Source organism: Callospermophilus lateralis, chromosome 1 (assembly GCF_048772815.1).
Source record: "Callospermophilus lateralis isolate mCalLat2 chromosome 1, mCalLat2.hap1, whole genome shotgun sequence".
NCBI lineage: Eukaryota > Metazoa > Chordata > Mammalia > Rodentia > Sciuridae > Callospermophilus > Callospermophilus lateralis.
In genome coordinates, this window is record NC_135305.1 from 80,248,840 (window position 1) to 80,274,558 (window position 25,719).

Here is a 25,719-nt window from a genome sequence, read left to right on the forward strand (position 1 = left end):
TTTTTGCCTTCATTCTGTGCTATTTTTAATGAAAACCTGCTTCTGAAGCTAGATTTGCTTTTTTCTTCAGTAATTAATATTTTAATATAAAAAATAGTCACTCTAAGCAATTTGGAAAACCTAAAAAATTGTTAAGAAAAAAAAATAAAATTACTTTTACTCTGATCATTTAGAAACAGTCTCCAGTTTTAGTGTGCTTTCCAGTATATATTACGCCAATTGGGCTAGCAGATTCTGAGTCATAGGTCTAGGAACATTATCTTTTACAAGTAGTTATCCCTTGAAAGAGTCCACTTACATTTCTACTTCTTATTTCTTAGTCCTATGTGTTTTGGTTGTTAAGGAAAAATACCATATTTTGCTTGTACTGCATGTATTGCTGGGGCAGAGCAAATATCCCAAACCTAAAAGATAACATGCAAAATTTAGTAGTATCCATAACACATGCTGAATTCTAGCACATAATGGTCTCTTTCATAATTCTGTAGGCACAGTTTTGATTGATGATAAATACCCAATGAGACCAGAGCATCCTGTTGGCATTAGGATACTCTTCTGTTGCTTATTTCTGTGTGAAGTAGGTCCTTGGAGGTATTCTATGTTGTAATGTAGTGATTCACAAGGGGGAAGGACAGGAAAGACCAGTTCAAATCCATATTAAGTATCAATTCCAGTGAAGGCAAAGCATTGCTCCTTCAACAATGAGAGAGTCCCAATGGAGAAAGCCTATTATGAGGTAAATTAACTTGCTTTCTTACAGTATGGTAGCAAATTAAGGACTTAGGATTGGTCAGTGTTACAGACAGTGTCAGCATTGGTCCACCTTGACCTTAGAGAGGGAAAGTCCTTTGGCTACTATAACAAATGACTAGCTTATACCCCGCTCTGTCAGTGCCACTAATCACTCATCAACCCATTGAGCAATCAGCAAATGGGGGAGGGAAGACATTGATGTGGTTCCGTACACAAGATACGTTTTTTTACAGTTGTGGGCATTCTGATAAAAATTCATGTGGAACATAAATTTGTGTGTCCTTCCTGGAGGCCCACCTACATTACCTTTCTTCAAATCTTGTCAACAGTCTTGCATTCTTATTTCAAGTCTGTATCCATCGGAATAAACAATTAATGATGCCCAAGCATTGATAAACCTGACCTAGGCTTTTCCTTCTAAAGATATAATGGATAGCAAAATGAACTGCTTGAAATTCTGCCAAATCAGAATACTGTCCTTCTGTGCTGTCCTTTAGTACAATTACTAAAAGGGTTGCACTGCTTTATCAGTTCATTATTGGCTAGTACTTTAAAAAATGGACCAAGCTCAGGTATCTCAAATTTGTCAGTGATTATATAGGAAATACCTCCATGAAGACATTGTCCTGGTTGAGGGAGAAAACTGTGTATGATGGGAAAGGCTACTGGGTAAGGATTATAATTAGCTTGTTTGGGTATTTTGTGCCTTTGAAACTGAAAGAAGCCCAATCTTATTCGTACATACCACATAATTGATTGAAGGCATGCTATTTTTGTGGTTAGATAGATCAGGTAAAACTATTCTAGATGGATTAATATGGTCACCTGGTTTCCCTTGGCATCGGACATTTATTTGCTTTCTGTCCAAATCTAGTGGCCAACCAGGAAGTGTCTACTCAAAGAATGGCACTTGCTTAAAGGAGGTTGACTGTGCTCCAAAATCCTAGGAGTGTGCTCTGTGATCATATTGGTACATTTCTCAAGCAATGTACACCATCCTGGTGCCCTGGGATCATAGGGTAACCTGAGCAGCCAAGCCATATTACTACAGCCTATCCCACTGAAAAGGCTTTCTCCTGCTCTGAAGTATACTTGTACTGAGAGCTTTTTGTTTTATATGGTAAAACTGGTTTGGGGGGTGGTGGTTAGGGGGACAAAACACCCAATTATAGGATATGTCCCATCTCCAATTATAGGTGGTGAGGGGGACAAAACACCCAATTATAGGATATAATTAGCATCTGCACACTTAACAAAACCCCAAAATAATTCAGATGTACATAAAACTTTGAGAAGCACTGTTTTTGATGACTCTCAAGTGCAATGAAAATTCAGAACTAACATGCTCTTTTTCTTTCAGTACTTCCTCAGTTTGGTTAAGGGCCACTTATTAAGGTGCCATTTTACGTCAGTGTTGGGGTAAAAAAAGGGTTCTCACCATATTATAGGTGGTTAGGGGGACAAAACACCCAATTATAGGATATGTCCCATCTTATCCCTTCATTGCCAAGGGATAAGACCAACATGCCATTAATCAGGACTTGGCACACATTTTCTTAATAGGCTAGAGTAAATATTCCAGCTTTATAGACCATTGTTCTGTGCCACAAGTATTCAGTTCTGATGCCATACAAGGAAAGCAGTCACAAATAGTACATAAAAAATTGGCATGGCTGTGTTCAAATAAAACTTTATTTATAAAAACAAGTCAAAGTCTGGATTACCTTCAGGCCATAGTTTGCCAGCCTCTACTCTAGACCTATGGATTTTAAAATGATCAACACTGTGTTCTAGACTAGCTTCTCTTCTATTTCTACCAAGATACATAGGATCCTTTTCATGTTCTTGTCTCTAGAACTGTTCAGTATCATGAGCATCAACAAAGTAAACCAGCCTGTGACTTCCTTTGGGGAAGGTGAGCTGGTCCAGGGTCTCTGAAATTTAGATCATGATGTTGTGCCAGAGTTAAGAGATCTCTGAGGTCAAGTCAGAGACCACACATTATTTACCCTACCAGAAGATAAGAAAATTCCTCTAATAATCTGGCTAGACAGTAACAGAAATAAACATTAGCCAAGTGTTAGCTATATACCAAGTTTTAGTTCTTGTGATAATCTGGTCCAGTAAGACTGTGTCTGGCCCTATTATAACTCTGAATCACCAGTATTGACAGTTCTTCCTCCAGTAGAGAAGACCTCTGACAGCTTCTCTTTCTCACCATAACACTTAACACCATAATCCATAGAGTAAATTATTTGCTGCCAGGTATCAGAAATACTTCCCCAAGGAGGATCAGTTAAAGTGAATCACCATCCTATTTGTATCTCCATTTTTGGCTGTTGTCAACTCAGCAGCCAAATGGGTCTATTACTGATCCATGCCTTCATTCTCAGAATATAGGCTGACATCTGGCTTCCTTCCTCAGTAGAAAACTGAGTGGATGACAGGTGCCATGAGAATTCATGGCCTGGCAACACACTCCAAAGGCACAGTTTCTTCTATGTGCTTAAAAGGTTGATATACCTACCCACCTGTGTCATACTATTGGTATTTAAGTGACAATTTTTTGTTGTTGTTGTTGTTGTTTTCAGGATCCTTTTGAGCCAATAACAGCAAATGATGATTTTTTTTTTAAGCAAAAACTGAAATCATAGCACTTTAAAGTAAAAGGCTACACACTACAACTTTAACTGTTAATAAGTTACATCCATACAGCCTAACTGTGGTGGTGTTGATTTGGGCAGTGAAGAAGCAATTAAACCATATTTTGGTAGAAAGTATTTTAGAATAGAGTGGCTATTTTGATGTACAAATAGGCGTAAGAAACTTGATTTCATTTAGAGGGCAGGGAGCATTATTTCTAGAATAATGCAAATGAAAGGTATCTCACTTTTAGTCCATAGTTCTAATGCTTTCCTTAATTTTTTTTTAATTGGACAGTTGAAAAGAGATCCATATTCTACACAAGCCTGGCAGTGAGAATGTAGCTTCAGAATTCTCATTTTGTATCTTGCTTTCTGCTTTTACCAATAAATCATACTTAATTGCTTTTTTTTTTTGTATACTTAACCACAAATTTTTAGACTTCCAGGGGAAAACCTCAAATAATTGAGGAATTAACTGTTAAAAAAACAACAAAATCTTCATTCTATCAATTATCTCTTATTCCTGGAAACTAATACAATTATAATCTTATTATAATATTCATTAAATAATTCTATTAAAAATGTCAGCCCCCTCCCTACTTTTAGCTATAAAGTCCATCTTGAAAAAATTTTGCCATTTACTACTTGTCTATAACATTTTAGCCTTTATTATTTCTAATGCTAAAATAGGGAAGCTGATTTAATTAACAAATAATTATTAATCTTGGCTCTCCCAAAAGGGTTATTGATTCATTATTCAATTCATGTAGACTGTTAAGTAAGAAATACTGTGTAGGAATTGGTAAACTTTAAAATTCTTGAATTTAGTATGTTCAGAAATGTTAAAATGGGTTTCACTAATACTAAATAGAGTCCATTTGTTTGGATCTTACACTAGCCAAAATGGGGACCACTTGCAATGCATTGATCTCCTTCAAAGGGGACATTTTAGGCAATGTTACTTAACTTATCCAGAATTAAGTCAATATTGTAGTGAATTATTTCTTGGATTATTATTGGCATCAGTGGAAAATATTTGTATTAATGAATGGCTTAAATATCAGTTAAATTATTTTGATAACAAAGAATCTTAATTTTTTTTTTTCCCTTAATGTTAGCAGAAAAAGAAGTCTTGGATTACTATATTGAACTGAAATGTTATTTCTCTCCTATGGTTCTTTTGTAAAGCCTACTGAGTCCACTTTTCTGCATCTCATACCTGGTTTTAAATTTCTAAGTGCTTAGTGATTGCTAAAAGATTGTTGTGAGTGTTTTAGTTCTATTATTCACAAATTGTAGCATGGTAATGTCTTATGTAATTGATGTCTAAATAAAAGTTGACTTACTTGACCAGTTTTTATTTGGACTCCTACTAGTGAAATGATGGACTGAAGAATTGAAACTTTGAAGGATTGAATTTTTGTAATTGAAAATTTGTAAGGATCTTGGCTTACTATTTTTGTATGGTGAAGAAATAGGAGACTGTCTATGCCCTAGACAAAAAAAAGGGACTCTGCATGTTCCCTGACAGAAACAAGAAGTGAAACCAGCAGAGTGAGGACTAGAGTCTGTAAATTACAAAGGCAGAAAACAGTATTTTGTGGTACCACCAGGTTCAGGTTTGCTCTACCTGCATTCTCTCAGGACTCTAAAGTAGATTTATTACTGAGGTTAGTGCCTGGCCTAATGTGAGTACTCAAGTCTGTGAGGATGAATGAACCATTATATAGCACTTCAGAGAAATTTTTATCAGTTGGTTTTATGGGACTGGATCTAAAATATGAATGGGCCCTAATTTTTTTTAATTTCAGAAACAAGAAGTAGTTATCTTCAAATCAGAATACATTTTTCTATTGGAAATATTTATTAGAGGTATCACAGTACCTTACTGGGCAGTGTGGTGGATGCCTGTAATCCTAGCAACTTGGAAGGCTGAGGCAGGAGGATCACAAGTTCAAAGCCAGCCTTAGCCTCAGCAACTTAGCAAGGTCCTAAGCAACTCAACAAGACCCTGTCTCAAAAAAAAAGCGGGTGGGGTGGGGATTGGGGTGATGTGGCTCAGTAGTTAAGCATCTCTGAGTTCAATGTCTAAAAATACTGTGCTTTTAAATCACTTTATCTTAGTTTTATAGCCACCTTCCCTCTTAAACAGGTCTTCCCAAAAGAGAAAGCAGTCCCACCCTGCGATCAAGGTGGAAATTACAGTTACTTATTGTGTATGACTTTAAAAGATCACTTGCATAAAATAAGCATAAACTCAAAGGAAATGGTGTTATTTTAAAAAGTGAGAATTTTATAAAAATATACCAGTAGTCTTTGCCACCAACAAAGAGTGTTTCTAGAAGCACTGCATTGAGGTAGAAGCATGAACACTGCTAAAATGGTCAGAAACACCTACAGCTCTGCCCTGCAGTGAGTCCTCATTGGCTTGTGTTGGGTGTGACAGGCGCTGGGACCTATGTACTTGGATACATGCTGAATATACTCCCTCCAGCCCTTGGTTTCACTTTCTGCTTTGGTGATGAGCATGTGTTTGACTATATGGCTTGGACCAGGACTGATTTCACTTTTCTGCCTAGTTAAGAGCTTCCATAAGTATGATGGACATTTTTGTTGTGCTAATACATCTTTAATAAAGGCTTTATTCCCTGGACTGGAATTTTCTGAATTTCAATAGGTAGAAGCGTTCATTCATTATGTGAAATCTTGGTGCGCACAGTTCAAGAAGAAGGGACTAGTTCCATGGGCAGTTTCCAATGACTGGAGAGAACAGCTCTGAAACAGGCATTTCTGGCTACTCTAGGGAACTTTGGGGCTCCAGGGAGATAACCAAATTTTGCATAGGTTTAAACTGCTTGACAACCTATTTGGTTTAGTTACCATGGTTTCTGATGTGAAAAGAGTTATGCCTCTAAACATGTTTGCAGCTCAAACATGTTTAGAATTTTCCAACCAGTGACCTTATACAGTGTGTTCTGTACATGAGGTGATGGAAGCGAGACTATCATTTCTGGCCCCTGTTCTATGTGATGAATTTTGATGGTGGAGGGTGTGTATGGAGATTGGGGATAAATCCCAGATTAAAATAATTGAATTAAAAAAAAAGTTATTTCTTTTCAAAATTCAAAATGGGTAGCAGTCATCCAGCCACTGATATTGATGTAATTCAAGTGTAGATCATCCTGGGAATCCCCTAGGCTTTCTGTTATCAACATAATAGGCTTCCAGTGGCAAAATCAGTGTTAACTGCAACTTATGAACAAGCAGTATTCTGCCTGAGTCTTTGTTACGCAGTTTGGTTGTACAGGTTGACTTCACATTTATGTAAAGAAGGTATTGGAGCACCTATTGAGGGAAATTCTAAGTGTTCTGCCTTCATTGAATATCTTCCAAAATAGGAATAGTGAGTCTCAGCCCATTTTTTTTCAAGCATCTTCATAACACACTGATTTGTAGTTTTGTAGTAAAAATTAACCTCATAGCCCATTCCATCCCACCTTGGTCCATTGCAGTTTATTTTTTGTATTGTCACTGTACCTTCAAAAAATCTTCAGAGAAAATGTGAGTAACCCCAGGAGGGATGATGTCAGACTCATTCTCCATAAACCACAGCCAGCCTTAATTATCATAAATTAATAAAGAGTCCCTTCAAAGGTTTGGAGATAGTGGAAACAGAACTGTAGGTATTTGAGGGGGTTAAGTGGGAAGAAAAGACAAAAATAGAAATAGTATCTCTGTGGTGGTGTTTTAAGGGATTCTACCCTTTGAGAAGTGGCAAGAAAATAGTAAGCACGTGACCACTAGAGGAATAAGAGCTGAGAGTAACTGGGAAGGAGATACATTTTCACTACTTACTATATTATGTCACCTGATAATTACATTGGCTATCTTTGGTGCTTGTTCATATGATGATCCAGAAGCACAGTAAAACCTATCATTCTCATAAATATTGAATCTATTCAGTTAGGAGTGGTGAGGGTTTTTTCCTTTGAAAATTGATGATCCGGGTGTAAAAGACAATTATCCTCAGCTCGTACAAAGAACAGAGAGTATTGTATCTTTAGCTAATTGTAAAAATATATAGTTTAAACAAAGATTTTAACATATATTCCTGTTAGCATAGTTCACCTAGAATTTGAAGTTTATTGGTTGGGCATTGATGGCCTATGAAAGACACATGTAACACAGACCTGTTCTCAAATTCAAAGTTCATGAAACATTCAGAAATAGGAAGCAGTGAGAGAGCACAGAGGTGGGGGTCTGTTTTGGGAGGTCAGTTTTTTCCCTGCTATGACTAAAAGATCTACCAAAAATAAAGGAGGAAAAGTTTATTTGGGGCTCATGGTTTCAGAGGTCTTAGTCCTTTGACAGCCAGCTCCATTCCTTAGGGCTTGAAATAAAGCGGATCATCATGGTGGAGAGTGTGGTGGAGGAAAGCAGCAATCATTTCATGTTTAAACTCTCCTGTGTTGTCTCACACATGAGCTTTTTGGGGACACCTGATGAAACCATAACAGGGTCAATGAGATGCTTGACTGAATTTAACCAGTTACATATCCCAGTGTGTGATACACAATGATGGCTTGGTCATATGAAAAAAAGCTTCCTGGGTTGGATTTGTCAATCAGGACCCCTTTGTGATAGCTTCATGGAGGTTCTCTTGAATGGGAGTTATTGGTAGAGTTTGGGAAGAAAGAAGAAAAAGTATTACAAGAATATTGAATGCTGAGTGAGAATGCATCATTTTGTGTAAAAAGTATGATTATAAAAATTTTCCAAGAAAGATTGCAAAGGAATTATTTAATTGAATAGAATCTAATTTAACTTTGCACTTTTAAAAAAGAATTTAATGTAGGTAGAAAAACTGAAGGTGTGGGTCATTAGTCATTTTTCTTAGACCTACTCATGAGTCTTTTTTTCTCTAAAGGAAGGTAACTGTTTTTTAGAAAGAGCATTTCAATCTAGGTATATGATTTTAGGCAAATCCAAGTCTTTCTAAACCAGTTTTGTGGACTAAAAGAGCTTAAACTTCAAGATTTGTGTGGATAGGAGTTATGTTTCTGTAACTCCTTAGTCATGTCTTGGATTGTCACTCCTCAGTTATTGTCTCACTGCCATCCTTGGATTTTCTGATTTTCTTAAGTTTAAATGTACAGAAGGTTGCCCTCTTCTCCACTGTGGGTTTCCCTTTACCTTCCCTAACTCTTCCAAACATTGACCATCTGCATTATTTCCTGTACTCCTCATGTCTGAACACAGTGAGTTGATGCTTCATTGGTGAGAACATTTTATTAAATTAGTACATGAGTTCATTCCAGAATTTGAGATAATCATGTGAAGTGTAATGTGCCTTACTATGCCAAGATTAAAGGTTACACATCATAGTTCATTTAAAGGCAAATCTGTTGAAAATAACTTGGCAGGGTGCTCATACAGACATTCTTCCTAATTTTTAATTTCCATTCAATGGCTAAGTGATATTGTTGAATATAATATGCGTACACAAAGCCTCAGCCTGGCAAGGGGAAAAATTTTTTGTCTGTAATTTTATAATATATCTCCACCAATATTTGTGTGGCCCTATTAAAAATGGACACATTTCAAAATACAGGAACAGCCTGTGAATTACTTGCTTAACACATGTTTACTTCTGGAAAACCACTATACTCTGTAAAATGTGCGATTTAGAAGAAAGTCAAATACTGTAAATCTGTCCTAAATTGAAATTCAACACATAGTAAAAGAGCTGTTTGGTTTTCTTCAATTCTTAAAGCCTGTATCTTAAAATTAGTTTTAATTTCACATTTCTGTTAAAATGTTGAGTACTATTGTAGGTCTTTATGTGGAAGCAGTTGTTTTTTTGTGCCATTCTTGGCTATCATTTGTGTGATTGTTGTATTTTTACCTTTTCTGTTTAAAAAAAGATACATTTTCTTTATTAAAAATTGAAACATAGCAGGATATAAAATTCAAAGTGCTCCCAACATTCAGACAGACATCAGTATTCAGCAAACATCACTCCAGTTCTCACATTTTGTTGTTTTTTTTTTTTTTTGAAGTCATGACAAACATACTATTTTACAAAATTCTTTTTCCTCCCAACTTTATCTTATGGTGAGGTGAAAATTTCCTCATGAAGGGCTACAGTATACCTGCCCTTTTCTTTCACATTTGGCCTATGTCAGTTTTTTCCTATTAAAATATCCCTGCAGGGGCTGGGGATGTGGCTCAAGCGGTAGTGCGCTCGTGTGGCATGCATGCGGTCTGGGTTCGATCCTCAGCACCACATACAAAGATGTTGTGTCCGCTGAAAACTAAAAAATAAATATTAAAATTCTCCCCACCCTCCCTCCCCCCCACTTTTAAATAAATAAATAAAATATCCCTGCAGTGAAATACCCTTTATATGCCAGCTTTGCATACTGTCCATTTTTCCCTTTGGATAAATTCTTCAGAAAAGAATTATCCCAACAAAGGATAAAAATGTAAACAGTTTAGATTTTACTTTAAAAAGTGTATGAAAGCCTGCTCTCCAACCCCAAGTATTGTTTATTGATTTGTCACAGGCTTCCCAAGTCCTCAGTGGTGCAGTCAACCACAAAGCCAGGATCCTCAGTGACAGGATACCAGCTGGAACAATTAAAAGATAGTACTGCAGTGACAAAAGATTTCTGACTGGTCCAAACTAGGAACAGAGTGCAGCACCTGCATACTCTTAACTGCTGTAAGGTCAAAAATGCAGGTACCTCAGCTGTATGAAATATACTTTTCTGTAAATACAAACTGTCACCTAATAAAAATTTCCTCTGCACAGAGGCAGAGGTTGATAAGAAATTCAATTGAATTTAACCAGTTATATGTCCCAGTGTTAAAGACAGTGCCAGCATTGGTAGTATAAAAAGAAGAAAATTCTCTGGGTTGGATTTGTTAGTCAGGAATCCTCCATGGAAGAAGCTTCCTGAGAGAGATTTATTGGTAGAGTTTGTTGAGGAAGAAAGAGAAAAGATTTAGAGTTCATTGAATGCTGAATATGAAAGCATCTTTTTGGCTTGGTTGAGCATTGTGTTTGTAAATGATAAGATGTAGAGGTGGTGCAGGACCTCAGCAGCCATCCTGCTAACACCTGATTCTACAGATGAGTCTATTGAGGTTCATTATCAACATAAGAACCCAGAGTAACTTAGCTAGGAACACAAGAGTGGTGAGAAAGATCCAGATTGCCTTTCTCCCAGTCCAGTGTTCTATCTAGTAGCCGGTGAAAGAAGATTTTAGAGAAATGGTACAGCATAGGAGCTAAGAGCACAGCTTTAGATTTAAATTTTGGATTATCTGTTTTCAACTATGTGACTTTTGATAAGGTTCTTACATCACTTAGTTTTCTTATCTGTAAATGGAAAATATATATATAAGCTCCTTTCCCTCCATACATACATAAAATGAAAGCCAGATATATTCAAATGAAGGTGTATTTAAGTGAGCCCAAATGCAAAACATTAAATTTTAGCTAAAATTGAACTCTGTTTTATATTATTGGTAGAAATGCTGATATAGGATATTTCACTTATCTGCCTAGATGGTGAACTAATGGGCACCAATATTATATATATTATATATCGCTAGTATTTGTCAAATACTAGCGTATGACATCTACAGTAACCATTGACAGTTATTAAAAATTGAGGGCCAGACATGGTGAAATACACCTATAGTTCCAGCATTCAGGAGCTCAGGCAGGAGTTCAAGACCAGCCTGGGTAATATAGCAAGATCTCAGCTCAAAAAACAACAACAACAGATTTTTTCCTGGAGACATTGGAGTCCAAATTGTAGGTAGGTAGAGGCATGTGCCTATTCCTATCTCTCCCTCCCTCAAGTGCACACACAGAAGCTCAATAGTTTTTTACCTGGCATTTATGGTTTGAAGAATTTATTTTAGTTCGTAGACTTGAAACATTACTAGCACCTGTATGATAGGTACATATGACCAGCAATGTATTCCCTACTCTCTTAATAATATTAGAATATTTTGTTACCAAACTCTGCAGAATTACTTCATTCCTTAGACCTTCATGTCCTAGTATCTGTTTAAGGAAATTCGGCTAAAAGAAAAGAATGCATGTTTTTCCTTTTTAATCCTAGGTCCCACGTGGGTAGTTATTTTAATTTGAAGAGAAGCAGGTCGGGGTTGCAGTTGTAGTTCAGTGGTAGAGCACTTGCCTAGCATGTGCAAGGCACTGGGGGTCTATCCTCAGCACCACATAAAAATAAATAAAGGTATAAAAATACAATAATATTTTTTAAAAAAGACTCGCAGGTCTTGGAGATCAAATAAAAGAATATGTGACCAACTCTTTCATCCCAAAATTAAGAGCACGGGAAAATAATGTTCTTGAGAATATCTTTTAAAATTTTGGAGAGATTCCTACATAACTTAATAAGTATAAGTTTGGTATAAGAATGGCATGACTTTAGATTCACTGAGTTAATAATATAGTTGATTAAATTGCATTTATTTGCTAAATAAACTTGGTAAGGTAGGAATTATAAGTGAATTTCCAGAATTTGAAAGAAAATCATTCAGTTTATCTTTGAGGGATTGCTCTCTGTAGAATATGATCATTATTTTATCTTTCATTCTGTGGTATACAGTTTCTCTAGGAGAATAAATAAAATTACTTTCCCCTAGTTTTTCAGTATCCTTTGTGTAAAACTGAAGCTTCAGGAAGGAGTTATGTTTATAGTATACTTGTCTTTACCTCCTAATAATGGATGTACCACTCGGTAACTTAGAAGGACAAAGATCCTAATTTCAGATCTGTGATTGAGATTGTGATTAAGTCTGTATTTTCCTGTTTACCTGAAAAACTGTATATTCATCATCATCAGGAGTTAAAATCCTTATAGAGGAGCTCTTCCTTCCCTAAGAGATCAACCCTCATATTCTTATGATGAACTGCTGAAATCTAGTAAATACCTGCCACATAAGATACTAGCATAATAGGTATCAGTCAGACAGTACAGTGTTGATAGTCAGACAGTACATCAGGGAGATGGGAATTGTTTGGATTACTGTCTGATCATGATTTTTTCAGAAAATACCAAAACACTAGTTTCTTTTCTCTCTCTCTCTTTTTTTTTTTTTTTAAGACAGAGAGAGAGAGTTTTTAATATTTATTTTTTAGTTTTCGGCAGACACAACATCTTTGTATGTGGTGCTGAGGATCGAACCCGGGCCACACGCATGCCAGGCGAGCGCGCTACCGCTTGAGCCACATCCCCAGCCCATCCTTTCTCAAAAAAAGTGTCAGCATTCCCCATTCACACACATGGAAGATAGGCAGAAGCTTCCTCAGATGCCATCAAAATAGGAAACAGGGTGGTATTGTGAACAGCCCTTACTGTGAGGTACTGATGTGTACTCATATCAAATCATCAGGGAGAAAAAGCAAGTATGCTAGTACTCAGAACTTAAATATTTCAAAGTAAATAACATAGGGTTTTTTTATAACTTTTTTTCTCTTTGCACATTTTTATTGGTATATCAGTTGTACATAATGATGAAAATTGTTATATATTCATAAATGCACACAAATAGCATAGTTTTAGAGCATGGTAGACAACACTGAGTCAATATTTATAGAAAATATCTCACAAAAGCCCACAAAATACCTTTTGGCTTTAGGTATCAGTAGAATAATGGCAATTTGACCTCCTTAAGGTCCATTGACATTTTTTATATCGGTCTATACATCTGGCAGGAAGTCATGGAGATATTTTATAACAAAACAACTTTATTTTAAGAGTTTTCTAGTATTCAGTAGCAGAAGAAATAGAAAACAAGGTTATAGCAGTATATCCAGATGTATAAATTAAAAGTCAGAAAAGACAGGACCCAAAGGAATAGAATATCTTCCTCTTGCCCTCTACTGCAAACCAACCAACATTCTGGAGAAATTACACAGATTAAATTGGATAACAGTCTCAAGTCAAAATTGTATATATTCTAGTAAATTAACACATTTCTTTACTTTTTATTTTCTTAATTACATCTATGCTTGTCCTTTTTAATTATGCTTTTCCCTCACCAAAAGCTTCCTATCCTTTCCTGTTTCAGGATTATAGCTGGACAGACATCCGCTGCCCATTTGAAAAACGGAGAGATGCAGCATGTGTATTTTGGGACAACGTAGTATACATTTTGGGTGGCTCTCAGCTTTTCCCCATAAAGCGAATGGACTGCTATAATGTAGTAAAGGATAGCTGGTATTCCAAACTGGGCCCTCCAACACCTCGAGACAGCCTTGCTGCCTGTGCTGCAGAAGGCAAAATTTATACATCTGGAGGTTCAGAAGTAGGTAAGGACTTCTTAGTAATTTTGTTTGAAGGAAATGTTTTAAAGCCAAGTATATTAGCTTTCATATTAAAATAAACATTGATATTATTTGTCCAGATTGTCTTTAGTAATTTAATTACATGTTTGTTACATTTTAGAGCCCATTTCCTTCAAGATTTACCTTAATAATTAATTTATAAGAATTTCAGCTCCCTAGATTTTTAACTGCCCATTTTTTATTATGATTAGTTAACACTATCTGAATTTTAGTTCTAGATTAGTTAGCATCTAGTATTATTTGCTTTAAATATTTTTAAAGTTATACTTACTCATAGACCTTTTAAGAATTTTTACTACATTCATACTTTTTAAAATCCGTATTATTGTTGCTTTCTTTGTACCATAAAAAAGAACAATCATTTTCATTTGCTGTATTCTGTAAGGTTTTAGTCTAATGTTGGCAGTGATATTTTATTTTTATGTATCATAACAGGAGTGTGGGTATGGACATAAAAACGTTTCTCATAATGGCTGATTTGTTAGTATCTAGTAGTTTTTTCTAAACAAAAAAATTTAAAACTTTATTTCTTTAGCATTTATTGTCAGTTTTTTTTATAGATGTTATATACTGTATATTTTTCCCTAGTGTCCACCAACCTGATTATACCAAATTAAAAATATTTAAAGTTAAAAGGATGTAATTCATAGCTATTCAGGAGGCTGAGGCAGGAGGATCATAAGTTTATTTAGGCCATAACTATTGCTTCTTCTGTTTGTTATTCTCTGATCTTTACTTTTCCTAGACATTGGTTGCAATGGAGAATTATAAAGGTGGCAGTGTTGTAATTACCTTTAAATCATTTGGCATTACCCCAGAACAGTGGAAGATAAGAAATAGTTTTATTTAGAAGGAAAAAAAGCACTTCACCTTTAATATATTATTTCCAAACCATTATTGACAACTTATAGTATACAAAAGTTGTAAAACATAATGTAAATGTTTTATCATTAAAATGTATACATTGATACCTTGAGAATATAGTCAAGAATGAACCGGTGTGATTTTAGGGCTTATCTACTTACTCACTGAGACCAGTGAAGAAGTCACTGGTCTCAGTGAGTAAGTAGTAACTATCATATTAACATTAAATAAACTTTAGAATATTATTAAATAATGTTTTTCATGTTTTAAGGTGTTGATATACCTACCATCTTTGAGTAGCTATTTTTTTCCATTCTATATTAATATTTGAAGTCTAGGTCATTCCCATCATGCACAACTGGACTTCAAGACATAAATAATATTTCTTGTTTTATTTTGAAATCAAACCAGTTTCTCTTCCTACAGTACCAGAACCAAAAAACAAAGTCTTTCAAGTAAATTCATTTTTTAAATGTTTTCCAAGGTCTATACAGAGTTATTAGCTTTTTATTAAATTTTCTTACATTTTTGTTATTGTTTATAAAAATGGCTCTACAGTTCTTTCCTTTCCTAATTTATGACTCAGCTATACAGTCAGTTCATTCCCAACCCACATATACACTCAGTTAAGTGTGATTGCACACCGCCCCCCCCTCTTTTTTTCTTAAATATATACAGGAAACTCAGCTCTGTATTTGTTTGAGTGCTATGATACCAGAACTGAAAGCTGGCACACGAAGCCCAGCATGTTGACTCAGCGCTGCAGCCATGGGATGGTGGAAGCCAATGGCCTCATCTATGTTTGTGGTGGAAGCTTAGGGAACAATGTTTCTGGGAGAGTCCTCAGTTCTTGTGAGGTTTATGATCCTGCCACAGAAACGTATGTATCAACTTAAAATTCATTTCATTGTTACTGTATTCTATAAGTCCAGTAGGTGAAAAGGCAAAAGGACCCCAACAGAAGAATTTAGTTCTTACATTAAGAATGGAATAAGAAATTATACTCCATTTATGTATGATGTGTCAAAGTGCATTCTACTGTCCTGCATAACTAATTAGAACAGATTTTTTAAAAAAAAATTTTTAAAGAAAGGGTGGGGCTGTAGCTCAGTGGTAGAGTGCTTGCCTAGCATGTGTGAGGCACTGGGTTCGATTCTTAGCACCACATATAAATAAGTAACCAAAAAAATAAAAGTCCATTGACAACCAAAGAAAATATTTGTAAAAAAAGAAGAATGTACATAAACCTGGATAACCTAACCCTTCCTTTGTACCTTTAGAAATGGCTTGACTTTATACCCCATGGAAGTCTTCTCTGGTCCTATTTGTGTAGTAAATATGTATGAATGAGACAAATCTGATTGATTCATCAAATATTTATATTTGAGATGTCAAGAAATGTAGGAGATGGAGGACTTAGAAGTAACTTTGCCCTTAAGTAGAAATATTACATATTGATTCATGGCATTAATAAAAATCATACCCCTAGGTATAATATCTTTTGGGGCTCATATGTCCAAAATTGTGTTTGGGCTCATATTTATTAAATAAAATTACTCTTATATCAAGTGAGTATCAATTAATTTTAAAAAGGCAAAATGCTAAAGAAAAAAACAGTTATCTAATTTTACTAATTTTGTAGCAAAAAAGGAAATGTGATCATTGAATAAATAAAATGTGTAACATCTCAGACATACTTTTAGTTGATATATCAAAAGAAATTTGGTAAGAAAAGTACCTGGATTGCCCGTTGTTCTTCCATTACTAGAATATATTAGTCCCCCAATATGTTCAAGTTAAATGTTATGATAAGAGTTGTTAATGTCCAGAGTTATGCTTTGTGTTTTCTATTTAGAAAATATTACCACACTACCAAACATAAAAGTCTTTACTCCACCTATTACTTTTTTTAAACTAAAAGATAGAAGTTTTATTATGAAATGTGATCACTCATCTATTTTTGCTTCTCACATATTTTAAAGGCTTTAAGAATAATTGCATAATCAATATTCCTTACCCAAACATAAATGCAGTTAAAATTTTTCCTTTCTCATCTTTTGCTCAAGATTACCAATGTAAGGAACAGAAGTAAAAACAACTTGTCTTGAAATTTATATTTTGCTAATATAAATTTTGAGATCATCAAATGTATTGCTTTCATATGTTTTCAAAATATACCATGTATTTTCCAGGGATCTTGGGGATACTCCTTATCTTATCACCCATCAATTCAGCCATTTATTCATATCATTTTGTTCCAAACGATGGGGTGAGTGGTGTTAACACTAAAAGTCCTCCCTCCTTTATGAACCTCTTCCATAAAATGCCCACAGGTATTACAGCATACTAATTGGAAAGCTGTAATCTGATTCATACTGATTCCTAATTTTTACATTTCTAAAAATCCTTAAAATGTAACTCATAACCAGTAAAGTTTTCTGAACTTTGAAATTTTAAGATCTTTATTCAGGCAATACTGTTGTAAGTCAATACGATCTCATTTATAGAAAGAGAAAAAGTGTAAAGGAATTTTGTGATTTTTAAAATTGAGGTGAATATTCAGTGTTAGGAATATTGTATAAACTGTACAACTTAGCATTTCTTTTTTTTATATTGAGTTTCTGTGTTAAATTTGAATTCTTATGATCTCTTTAGTGCCTTTACATTTTCATAAATAAAAAGCTTTGTGAATATAACTAGCCAATTCTCAAAATAAATGTTATATGCTATGATATCCTTCCTAAAATTTGATCCAGATTTCCAAGTTATTTTTATAGGAATTTTTTTATCCTAACTTTGACATCTTGTTTTGTAACTATAATGTGTTTAATTGGAAATTAAGAAATTAAGCCTATGGAAATCACAAAACACAGTTTGAACATTAAGAATTTTAAGAAAAAGCTTCTAAACACTAAACTTCACTTTGGGGAACAAGAATGAAATATATTCTGTGCATGTGAATTATACAAGGAGGGAGGATTTATGCAACTGTGTTCTAAACTGTCGAGATTTAGATATACATATAACATACATATTTAGATATACATAAAACATGCACACAGTGGGGAAGAGGAAGGAAAGAGATATATATTGAATTTTTTCCAAGCTAAATACCATGTTTAACACACCATAACAGCTCACTGTATCGTTGAGCTAGTGGAGGCCTTTTCAGCAATGGAGGCCTCTCCCACCTCACTTCACAGTGTGCTCCACAGTGGTGGCTGTGGAACAATTTTTAAAACAAAAAGGGATCATTGATATTTCAGAATAAGTCAGTGTGCTCTAAATGTAATTATTTAGGATAACAGACCTTTCTTGTTAGTATAAGAGCCTTCTTACTGCATGTAAATAAGCATACTAAAAACTTTCTTCTATTTTTTTTCAGGTGGACTGAGCTGTGTCCAATGATTGAACCCAGGAAGAATCATGGGCTGGTATTTGTAAAAGACAAGATATTTGCTGTGGGTGGTCAGAATGGTTTAGGTATATGATGTTAATTAGTGTTAATTAGTTCAACTTTGCTGATGAGTTTGCTGATACTTTCATATTTTAATTTATTGAAATATTTCTTAAAATCAGTTCTCTACCACATACATCATTACATCTATTCTGTATTTCTGGAAGCTAACATTTTATGAAACATTGCAGGATATTAAACATCCCTGTCTATGAAATGTCAATAGGGCCACCAGTCACTATGACAATCTCAAATAACTCCCGTACATTTCCAGATGCTCCCTGTGGAATAATATCACTCCCTCCAGCTTTAGAACACTTGAACAGTAGAAATAGTTGAACCTTAAAAAAGAAAATCTTCTAAAACTTTTTAACTAGAAATTTTAACTCTTGTATCCAGATTCTAACTTTAGCAAAGTTTCCTAAACTATTTTTTTGGGGGGAAAAGGGAATTGAACTGGGAATTGAACCCAGGGACACTTTACCACCTGAGCTATATCCCTAGCTGCCTCCACGTTTTTTTGAGACGGAGTCTTGTTAACTTGCTGAGGCTAGCCTGGAATTTGAAATTCTCCTGCCTTGACCTCCCAAGTCACTGGGATTTCTGGTATGCACCACGTCACCCAGCTTCCTAAACATTTTTAAACGTGGCATGAAAATATTAATATTATTTTTTAAATTATTAAATTAGATCTTTTTATTTTCTTTAGTAATAATGTGTTCAAGTGTCTTAAATAATTTTCTTAAATAATGAGAAATCTGAATTAAATCTAGAGATAGTCCACGAGCTTCATTGTTTTGTAACTAGAATGTGTTTAATTGGAAGTTAAGAAATTAAGCCTATGGAAACCACATAAGCATTATGCATTTATAACAAAGAAATGATTCTTTCCCCTACGGTGCTCATCCATTTTTATTTTCAATAAATTGCTAAAAGAGAAGAAGGAAAAACTAGAGGATTATAATCAAAGGGGAAATCACTAATTTACTTTTTGATTTTTCCAGAATATAACATTTTAATTTTTTAGAAATAATATTTATGATTCTTTAAAATTTAGGTGGTAGCTATGTAGGCACTCATTGTAAAATTCTTGCAGCCTTTCTTTTTTTGAAATTTTTTTAAATGTTAGAAAAATCCAAAAATGATCAATTATTCATATAGTTTTTCATGTTGTTTTATTCTTTTGAAGGTGGCCTAGACAATGTGGAATATTACGACATTAAATTAAATGAATGGAAGATGGTGTCACCAATGCCATGGAAGGGTGTGACAGTGAAGTGTGCAGCAGTTGGCTCTGTCATTTATGTCTTGGCTGGTTTTCAAGGTGTGGGCCGATTAGGACACATCCTTGAATATAATACTGAAACAGACAAATGGGTCGCCAACTCCAAAGTTCGTGCTTTTCCAGTCACAAGTTGTTTAATTTGTGTTGTTGATACTTGTGGAGCAAATGAAGAAACACTTGAAACATGAAAAACAAGTGAACTTCAAGACATATCAGAGACTCAAAAATGTGGCCACCAGCACTTTGTTCCAAGAGTTTGGCTACAGAGTTCTGGTTTGGCATTTTGGTAAAAGAAATTTTAAATGAGTGAAGTAAGATTCTGTAAAGTAAATGTTTCTTTTATATGGAGTTCCTTATTTAATTAAAAGACCATATTTTAGCTGGCCACATAACCACAAACATATCTAGCCAGAAAACTTAAAAATTATAAGCATTTGTTAAAAATATGAATTTCTTGAATAAATTTCAAATTTATAACTATGGTTATGGCAGGCTGAAGCAGCCTCATCTTAGCCCTATATTCTATTTTCATATATCATGTAAGTGCTAGTAGTTAGGTCTGTTCACGTTCAGTCAGGAACTAAGAAATAGTATGAATTGTAATTCAAGATGGGCGACTTTGATGGAGCAACTTAATGTCACGTAGTTTTGCTTGTCTTCATTTATTTCATTTAATACCAAATGTATTTTATTCTGAAGTAAGCAAGATGAGTCAAGGCATATACACACTTTTCTTATAAAACTTCTTAAACAGATTTGGGAACTTAACAGTGTGCCCAAAAACCTCATTAAACACTTTCAATCCAATTAAATGTAATTCATCTTTTTAACATGAAATGCTAAGCTTTGTATCTATGATTAATTTATATGGTTTTACCCAGCAATTAAAACAGTAGTCTGCATCTTTAGTTCTGTTAAATAAAATCTAATCATAATAAGAATGGTTATCTAGCAAAAGATAAAGCTATTTATAGCAAATTTCTAGATTATTAGAAAAGCACTGACAGTTGTACCCACAATATTAGTATTTACTTTGAACTTAATATGGGTTATATTTTCTTTAGCAGGACACATAAGAGATATTTAGTATAGTTGTGTCTAAAAGTTTTGTAATAATTAGTTCAGTATATGTCATCTTCTATTTGTTGTTTTTATGTCTCAATAAATTGTTTACCAACCCAACTACTAACTTCTTTTCTAGTAATGTTTTGCCCTTTTCTCTATGTTTGGAATGTGAAATGAGCCATGGGTAAAATTATCATCAGTTTTTATCTGATAATAATAAATATTTTTGAACTTAAAATGGACTGCTCAGTTTTATTTATTTTAAATGTGTTATGTATTATTTTTAATTTATGAAGCAGTTTTTCTATTTTAGTTTTCACTGCTTTCTTTATATGGAGATTATTATAGTGTTAAACTCTCAGAATGTTAAAAGGGAATTGAAAACAACATAATAGGTACCTATTTATACATATATACGTTTTTATACATACATACGGGCTAATTGAGATGTAATTCATATGCCCATCAATTGACCCATTTAAACTGTACTATTCGGTGGTTTTTAGTATATTCATAGACTTAATGCAGTCATCACCATCATTTCAGAATGTTTTCATCACCCCAAAAAGACACACCCCCATGGCAATCACTCCCCATTTCCCCATTTTAGTTTCCAAGGACTGTTGTAACATATTATCACAAATTAGGTGGCTTTAAATAACAAAAAATTATTCTCTCACAGTTCAGAAGGCCAGATGTCTAAAATCAAGTAGTCCTCAGGGTTGGTTCCTTCTGGAGGTTCTGAAGCAGGACCCACACATGCGTCCCCTCCCCTTAGCTTCTGATGATTGCTAGCAATCCTTGGCATTTCTTGGCTTGTAGCTGCATCACTTCAGTTTATTCTGTCTTTACGTGGACTTTTCCCTCTGTATCTTCACATGATTTTTTTTGTTACATCATTATAGTTATACATAGTAATTGAATTCATTTTATCAAAATCACATGCAAGAAATTTGATTTTGATACCTATCCCCCTTTCCTTCCCCTTTTTCCTCTCTATTCTCCTTCCTCTACTCCACTGATCTCCCTTTCGCTCCTATCTTTTTAATTGGTACTGTTTACTTACACATAAAGGTGAAATTGCCTTTGTCACATTTATATATACATATAAAATGATTTTGTTAAATTTGTTCCATATTTCTTCCCCTTTCCCATTCTTCCTCTCCCACTCTGGTTCTCCACCTACTCCACTGATCTTCCCTATGTATTTATGATACCTGATTTCCCCCTGCCACCGCTTTCTTTCACTTACTTTACTGTAGCTTCCACCTGAGAGAAAACATCAGACCCTTGAGTTTTTTGAGTCTGGATTATTTTACTTAGCATGATGTTCTCTACTTCCATCCATTTACCTGAAAATGCCAGTATTTATGGCTAAGTAAAACTCCGTTGTATATACATACCATATTGTCTTGATTCATTCATCCATTGACAGGCATTTGGGCTGATTCTGTATTTTGGCTACTTTTATGTCTCAATACTGAAGAGACTATATTGCCGTAGTATGCCAATTTTAGATTTTGGGGAAAAATACCAGGCAGTGGGATAGCTGAGTCATACAGTGGTTCCATCCCTCGTTTTTTTTGAGGGATCTCTACACTGCTTTCCAGAGTGGTTGAATTAGTCTGCAGTCCCACCAACAATGTACAAGTGTACCTTTTTCCCCAACAACTTTACCCGCATTTATTAGTATTTAATACTGTGTTCTTGATAATGCCCATTTTGACTGGAGTGAGATAAAATCTTAGTGTGTTTTAATTTGCCTTTCCCTGGTTGCTAGAGATGTGAACATTTTTTCATGTATTTGTTGGTTATTTGTGTTTCTTGTTTTGAAAAATACTTGTTTAGTTATTTTGCCTATTGGTTGGGTTATTTCTTTTTTTTTTTTTTTTTTTTTTGGTGATGAGTTTTTTGAGTTCTTGATATATTCTGGACATTAATCCCTTGTCAGAGGAGCAACTGGCAAAGATTTTCTCCCATTCTGTAGGCTCTCTCTCCATGCTTTTAATCACTTGCTTTGCTATGCATAAGTTTTTTTAATTTGAGGGCATCCCACTTAACTGATTCTTGATTTTATTTCTTGAGCTTTAGTTCTTTGTGAAGAAGTGGGTGACTAATATGATGGCATATTGGCCCTATATTTTCTTCTAGCAGTTACAAAGTTTCTGATCTAATTCTAAATCTTTGGTTCATTTTGATTTGTCTTTTGTGCAGGATGAGAAATAGGGATCTACTTACAGTCTTTACATATGATTATCCAGTTTTCCCAGCATCATTTGTTAAAAAGGCTATTTTTTTTCTCCAACATCTGTTTTGGGCACTTTGTCAAATATCAGATGGTTGTAAGTATGTGGGTTTGACTCTATGTCTTCAATTCTATTCCACTGATCTTTGTGTCTGTTTTGATTTGATTCTAATACCATTTGTATAGTGTTTCTATAAGGACAATAGTCATCTGGGTTGAGCTCCCCCCAGTCTAGTAGAACCTTAACTATTTACATCTGCAAAGATCCAATCTCCAAATGAGGTCACATTCTGAAGCTCTAGGTAAACATTTTGGGGGAATATACAATTCAATCCAGTACACCCACAAATACTCCATCCTTGGGCAACCATTAATCTTTTCTATTTCTAGATTTGGCTATTGTGAACCTTATTAGCTTTTTGAATTCTGCACTCCATTGGAGGAAAGAATATCCATTTATCATAATATGGTTATATTGCTTAATTTACTATGATAATTGCCCTTCTAGAATGTGTACCAATGTTTAATCTATTTCAAATACAGTAGCCATTCTTTATAGGCTTTGTCCACTAACTAGAACACATTATAGTAAAGATACAGATGGGTTTGATGTAGGTTATTATGAAGTTGTTTTCCCTTAGCAATCTACATTATAATTTCTAACAAGTGACTTTTACTGCCTTGGAACCCTTCTACACAATTATCAATGCCAGGATAATAGCAAAAATACTCTGTTTTGACAGGTACATTTTCTATTACTTTTTTCCCAAAAAAAGTTCCTGTTCTACAAAGTGCTGTACTTTTTTGTGGATATTTGATATGTTGGTGTTATATCCTCTGCAGTGACACAATTTTTATGACAATAATTCAATTTAGGGTAGAGAAAGATGACATCTAGAGGTAGTGGCTTTAGCACTACCTTCCCCAGTCTGGATGCTGAGTGTGAGGGCAGTGAGTATGGGCAGTGGGGTCTGAACCCAAGGCTGTAGATGATGACACTGAAGGTCATGGTAGTGAGCCTGCCTCAGTCTCCAAAGAGAACTGCATCCATTCTTCCCATCAACAGTGGCTCAAAAAAAAAAAAAAAAAAGGATCCAGGAGGAATAAAACCAAGAGTCACAGGAACTTTTTGCAGTCAAGTGTGGACTCAAAATTGAACATTCTAAATGGCTTTGTTAAATTGAAAAAGTTATGGGAACATACTTTATGTACAATAATATTGTGGAAGATTCCAAAACATGTAAACATAAGGCCCCTACCATCAAGATTCTTAACAGGTTTAGAGAATAAGACATAAAAATACATTTTTTTAGGAACATGAGTTAAATTAATAATAGAAGTGTGGCCAAAGGAATGATGAAATATGAAATCACAGCAACTCATAGGAATATGAGACTATTGACTACAGCAATGAGTTTAGACTTTATGACCAAGACTCATGATAAGAAATCCTTTATTAGAATCCGAAAATATATGCGTACTTGTACTAAACTGAAACAAAAACTTTTTTTTATTGGTTGTTCAAAACATTACAAAGCTCTTGACATGTCATATTTCATACATTAGATTCAAGTGGGTTATGAACTCCCATTTTTACCCCAAATACAGATTGCAGAATCACATCGGTTACACATGCACATTTTTACATAATGCCATATTAGTAACTGTTGTATTCTGCTACCTTTCCTATCCTCTACTATCCCCCCTCCCCTTCCCTCCCATCTTCTCTCTCTACCCCCTCTACTGTAATTCAATTCTCTCCTTGTTTATTTTCCCATTCCCCTCACAACCTCTTATATGTAATTCTGTATAACAATGAAGGTCTCCTTCCATTTCCATGCACTTCCCTTTTCACTCCCTTTCCCTCCCACCTCATGTCTCTGTTTAATGTTAATCTTTACCTCCTGCTCTTCCTCCCTGCTCTGTTCTTAGTTGCTCTCATTATATCAAAGGAGACATTTGGCATTTGTTTTTTAGGGATTGGCTAGCTTCACTTAGCATAATCTGCTCTAGTGCCATCCATTTCCCTGCAAATTCCACGATTTTGTCATTTTTTAGTGCTGCGTAATACTCCATGGTGTATAAATGCCACATTTTTTTATCCATTCATCTATTGAAGGGCATCTGAGTTGGTTCCACAGTCTAGCTATTGTGAATTGTGCTGCTATGAACATCGATGTGGCAGTATCCCTATAGTACGCTCTTTTAAGGTCTTCAGGGAATAGTCCGAGAAGGGCAATAGCTGGGTCAAATGGTGGTTCCATTCCTAGCTTTCCCAGGAATCTCCATACTGCTTTCCAAATTGGCAGCACCAATTTGCAGTCCCACCAGCAATGTACAAGAGTACCTTTTCCCCCACATCCTCGCCAGCATTTGTTGTTGTTTGACTTCATAATGGCTGCCAATCTTACTGGAGTGAGATGGTATCTTAGGGTGGTTTTGATTTGCATTTCTCTGACTGCTAGAGATGGTGAGCATTTTTTCATGTACTTGTTGATTGATTGTATGTCCTCCTCTGAGAGGTGTCTGTTCAGGACCTTGGCCCATTTGTTGATTGGGTTATTATCTTATTGTCTAATTTTTTGAGTTCTTTGTATACTCTGGATATTAGGGCTCTATCTGAAGTCTGAGGAGTAAAAATTTGTTCCCATGATGTAGGCTCCCTATTTGCCTCTCTTATTGTTTCTCTTGCTGAGAAAAAACTTTTTAGTTTCAGTAAGTCCCATTTGTTGATTCTTGTTATTAACTCTTGTGCTATGGGTGTCCTATTAAGGAATTTGGAGCCCAACCCCACAATATGTAGAACGGAGCCAACTTTTTCTTCTAACAGACGCAGAGTCTCTGATTTGATATCAAGCTCCTTGATCCATTTTGAGTTAACTTTTGTGCATGGCGAGAGGAGGAGATTCAGTTTCATTTTGTTGCATATGGATTTCCAGTTTTCCCAACACCATTTGTTGAAGATGCTATCCTTCCTCCATTGCATGCTTTTAGCCCCTTTATCAAATATAAGAT

At 34.9% G+C, this 25,719-nt stretch overlaps 1 protein-coding gene across 3 annotated transcripts in view; it reads left to right on the forward strand.

Moving 5' to 3' along the window:
- Positions 1-20,697, forward strand: part of Klhl7 (kelch like family member 7) — a 53,888-nt gene extending 33,191 nt beyond the window's left edge. For all 3 annotated transcript variants that reach the window (XM_076835335.1, XM_076835343.1, XM_076835351.1), the window contains 4 exons: positions 13,512-13,752; positions 15,331-15,532; positions 18,038-18,135; positions 19,299-20,697. In XM_076835335.1, coding sequence (XP_076691450.1) covers positions 13,512-13,752; positions 15,331-15,532; positions 18,038-18,135; positions 19,299-19,582 — 825 coding nt within the window. In that variant the 3' untranslated portion in view covers positions 19,583-20,697. The remainder of the gene's footprint in view (positions 1-13,511; positions 13,753-15,330; positions 15,533-18,037; positions 18,136-19,298) is intronic.
- Positions 20,698-25,719: the final 5,022 nt, after the last annotated feature.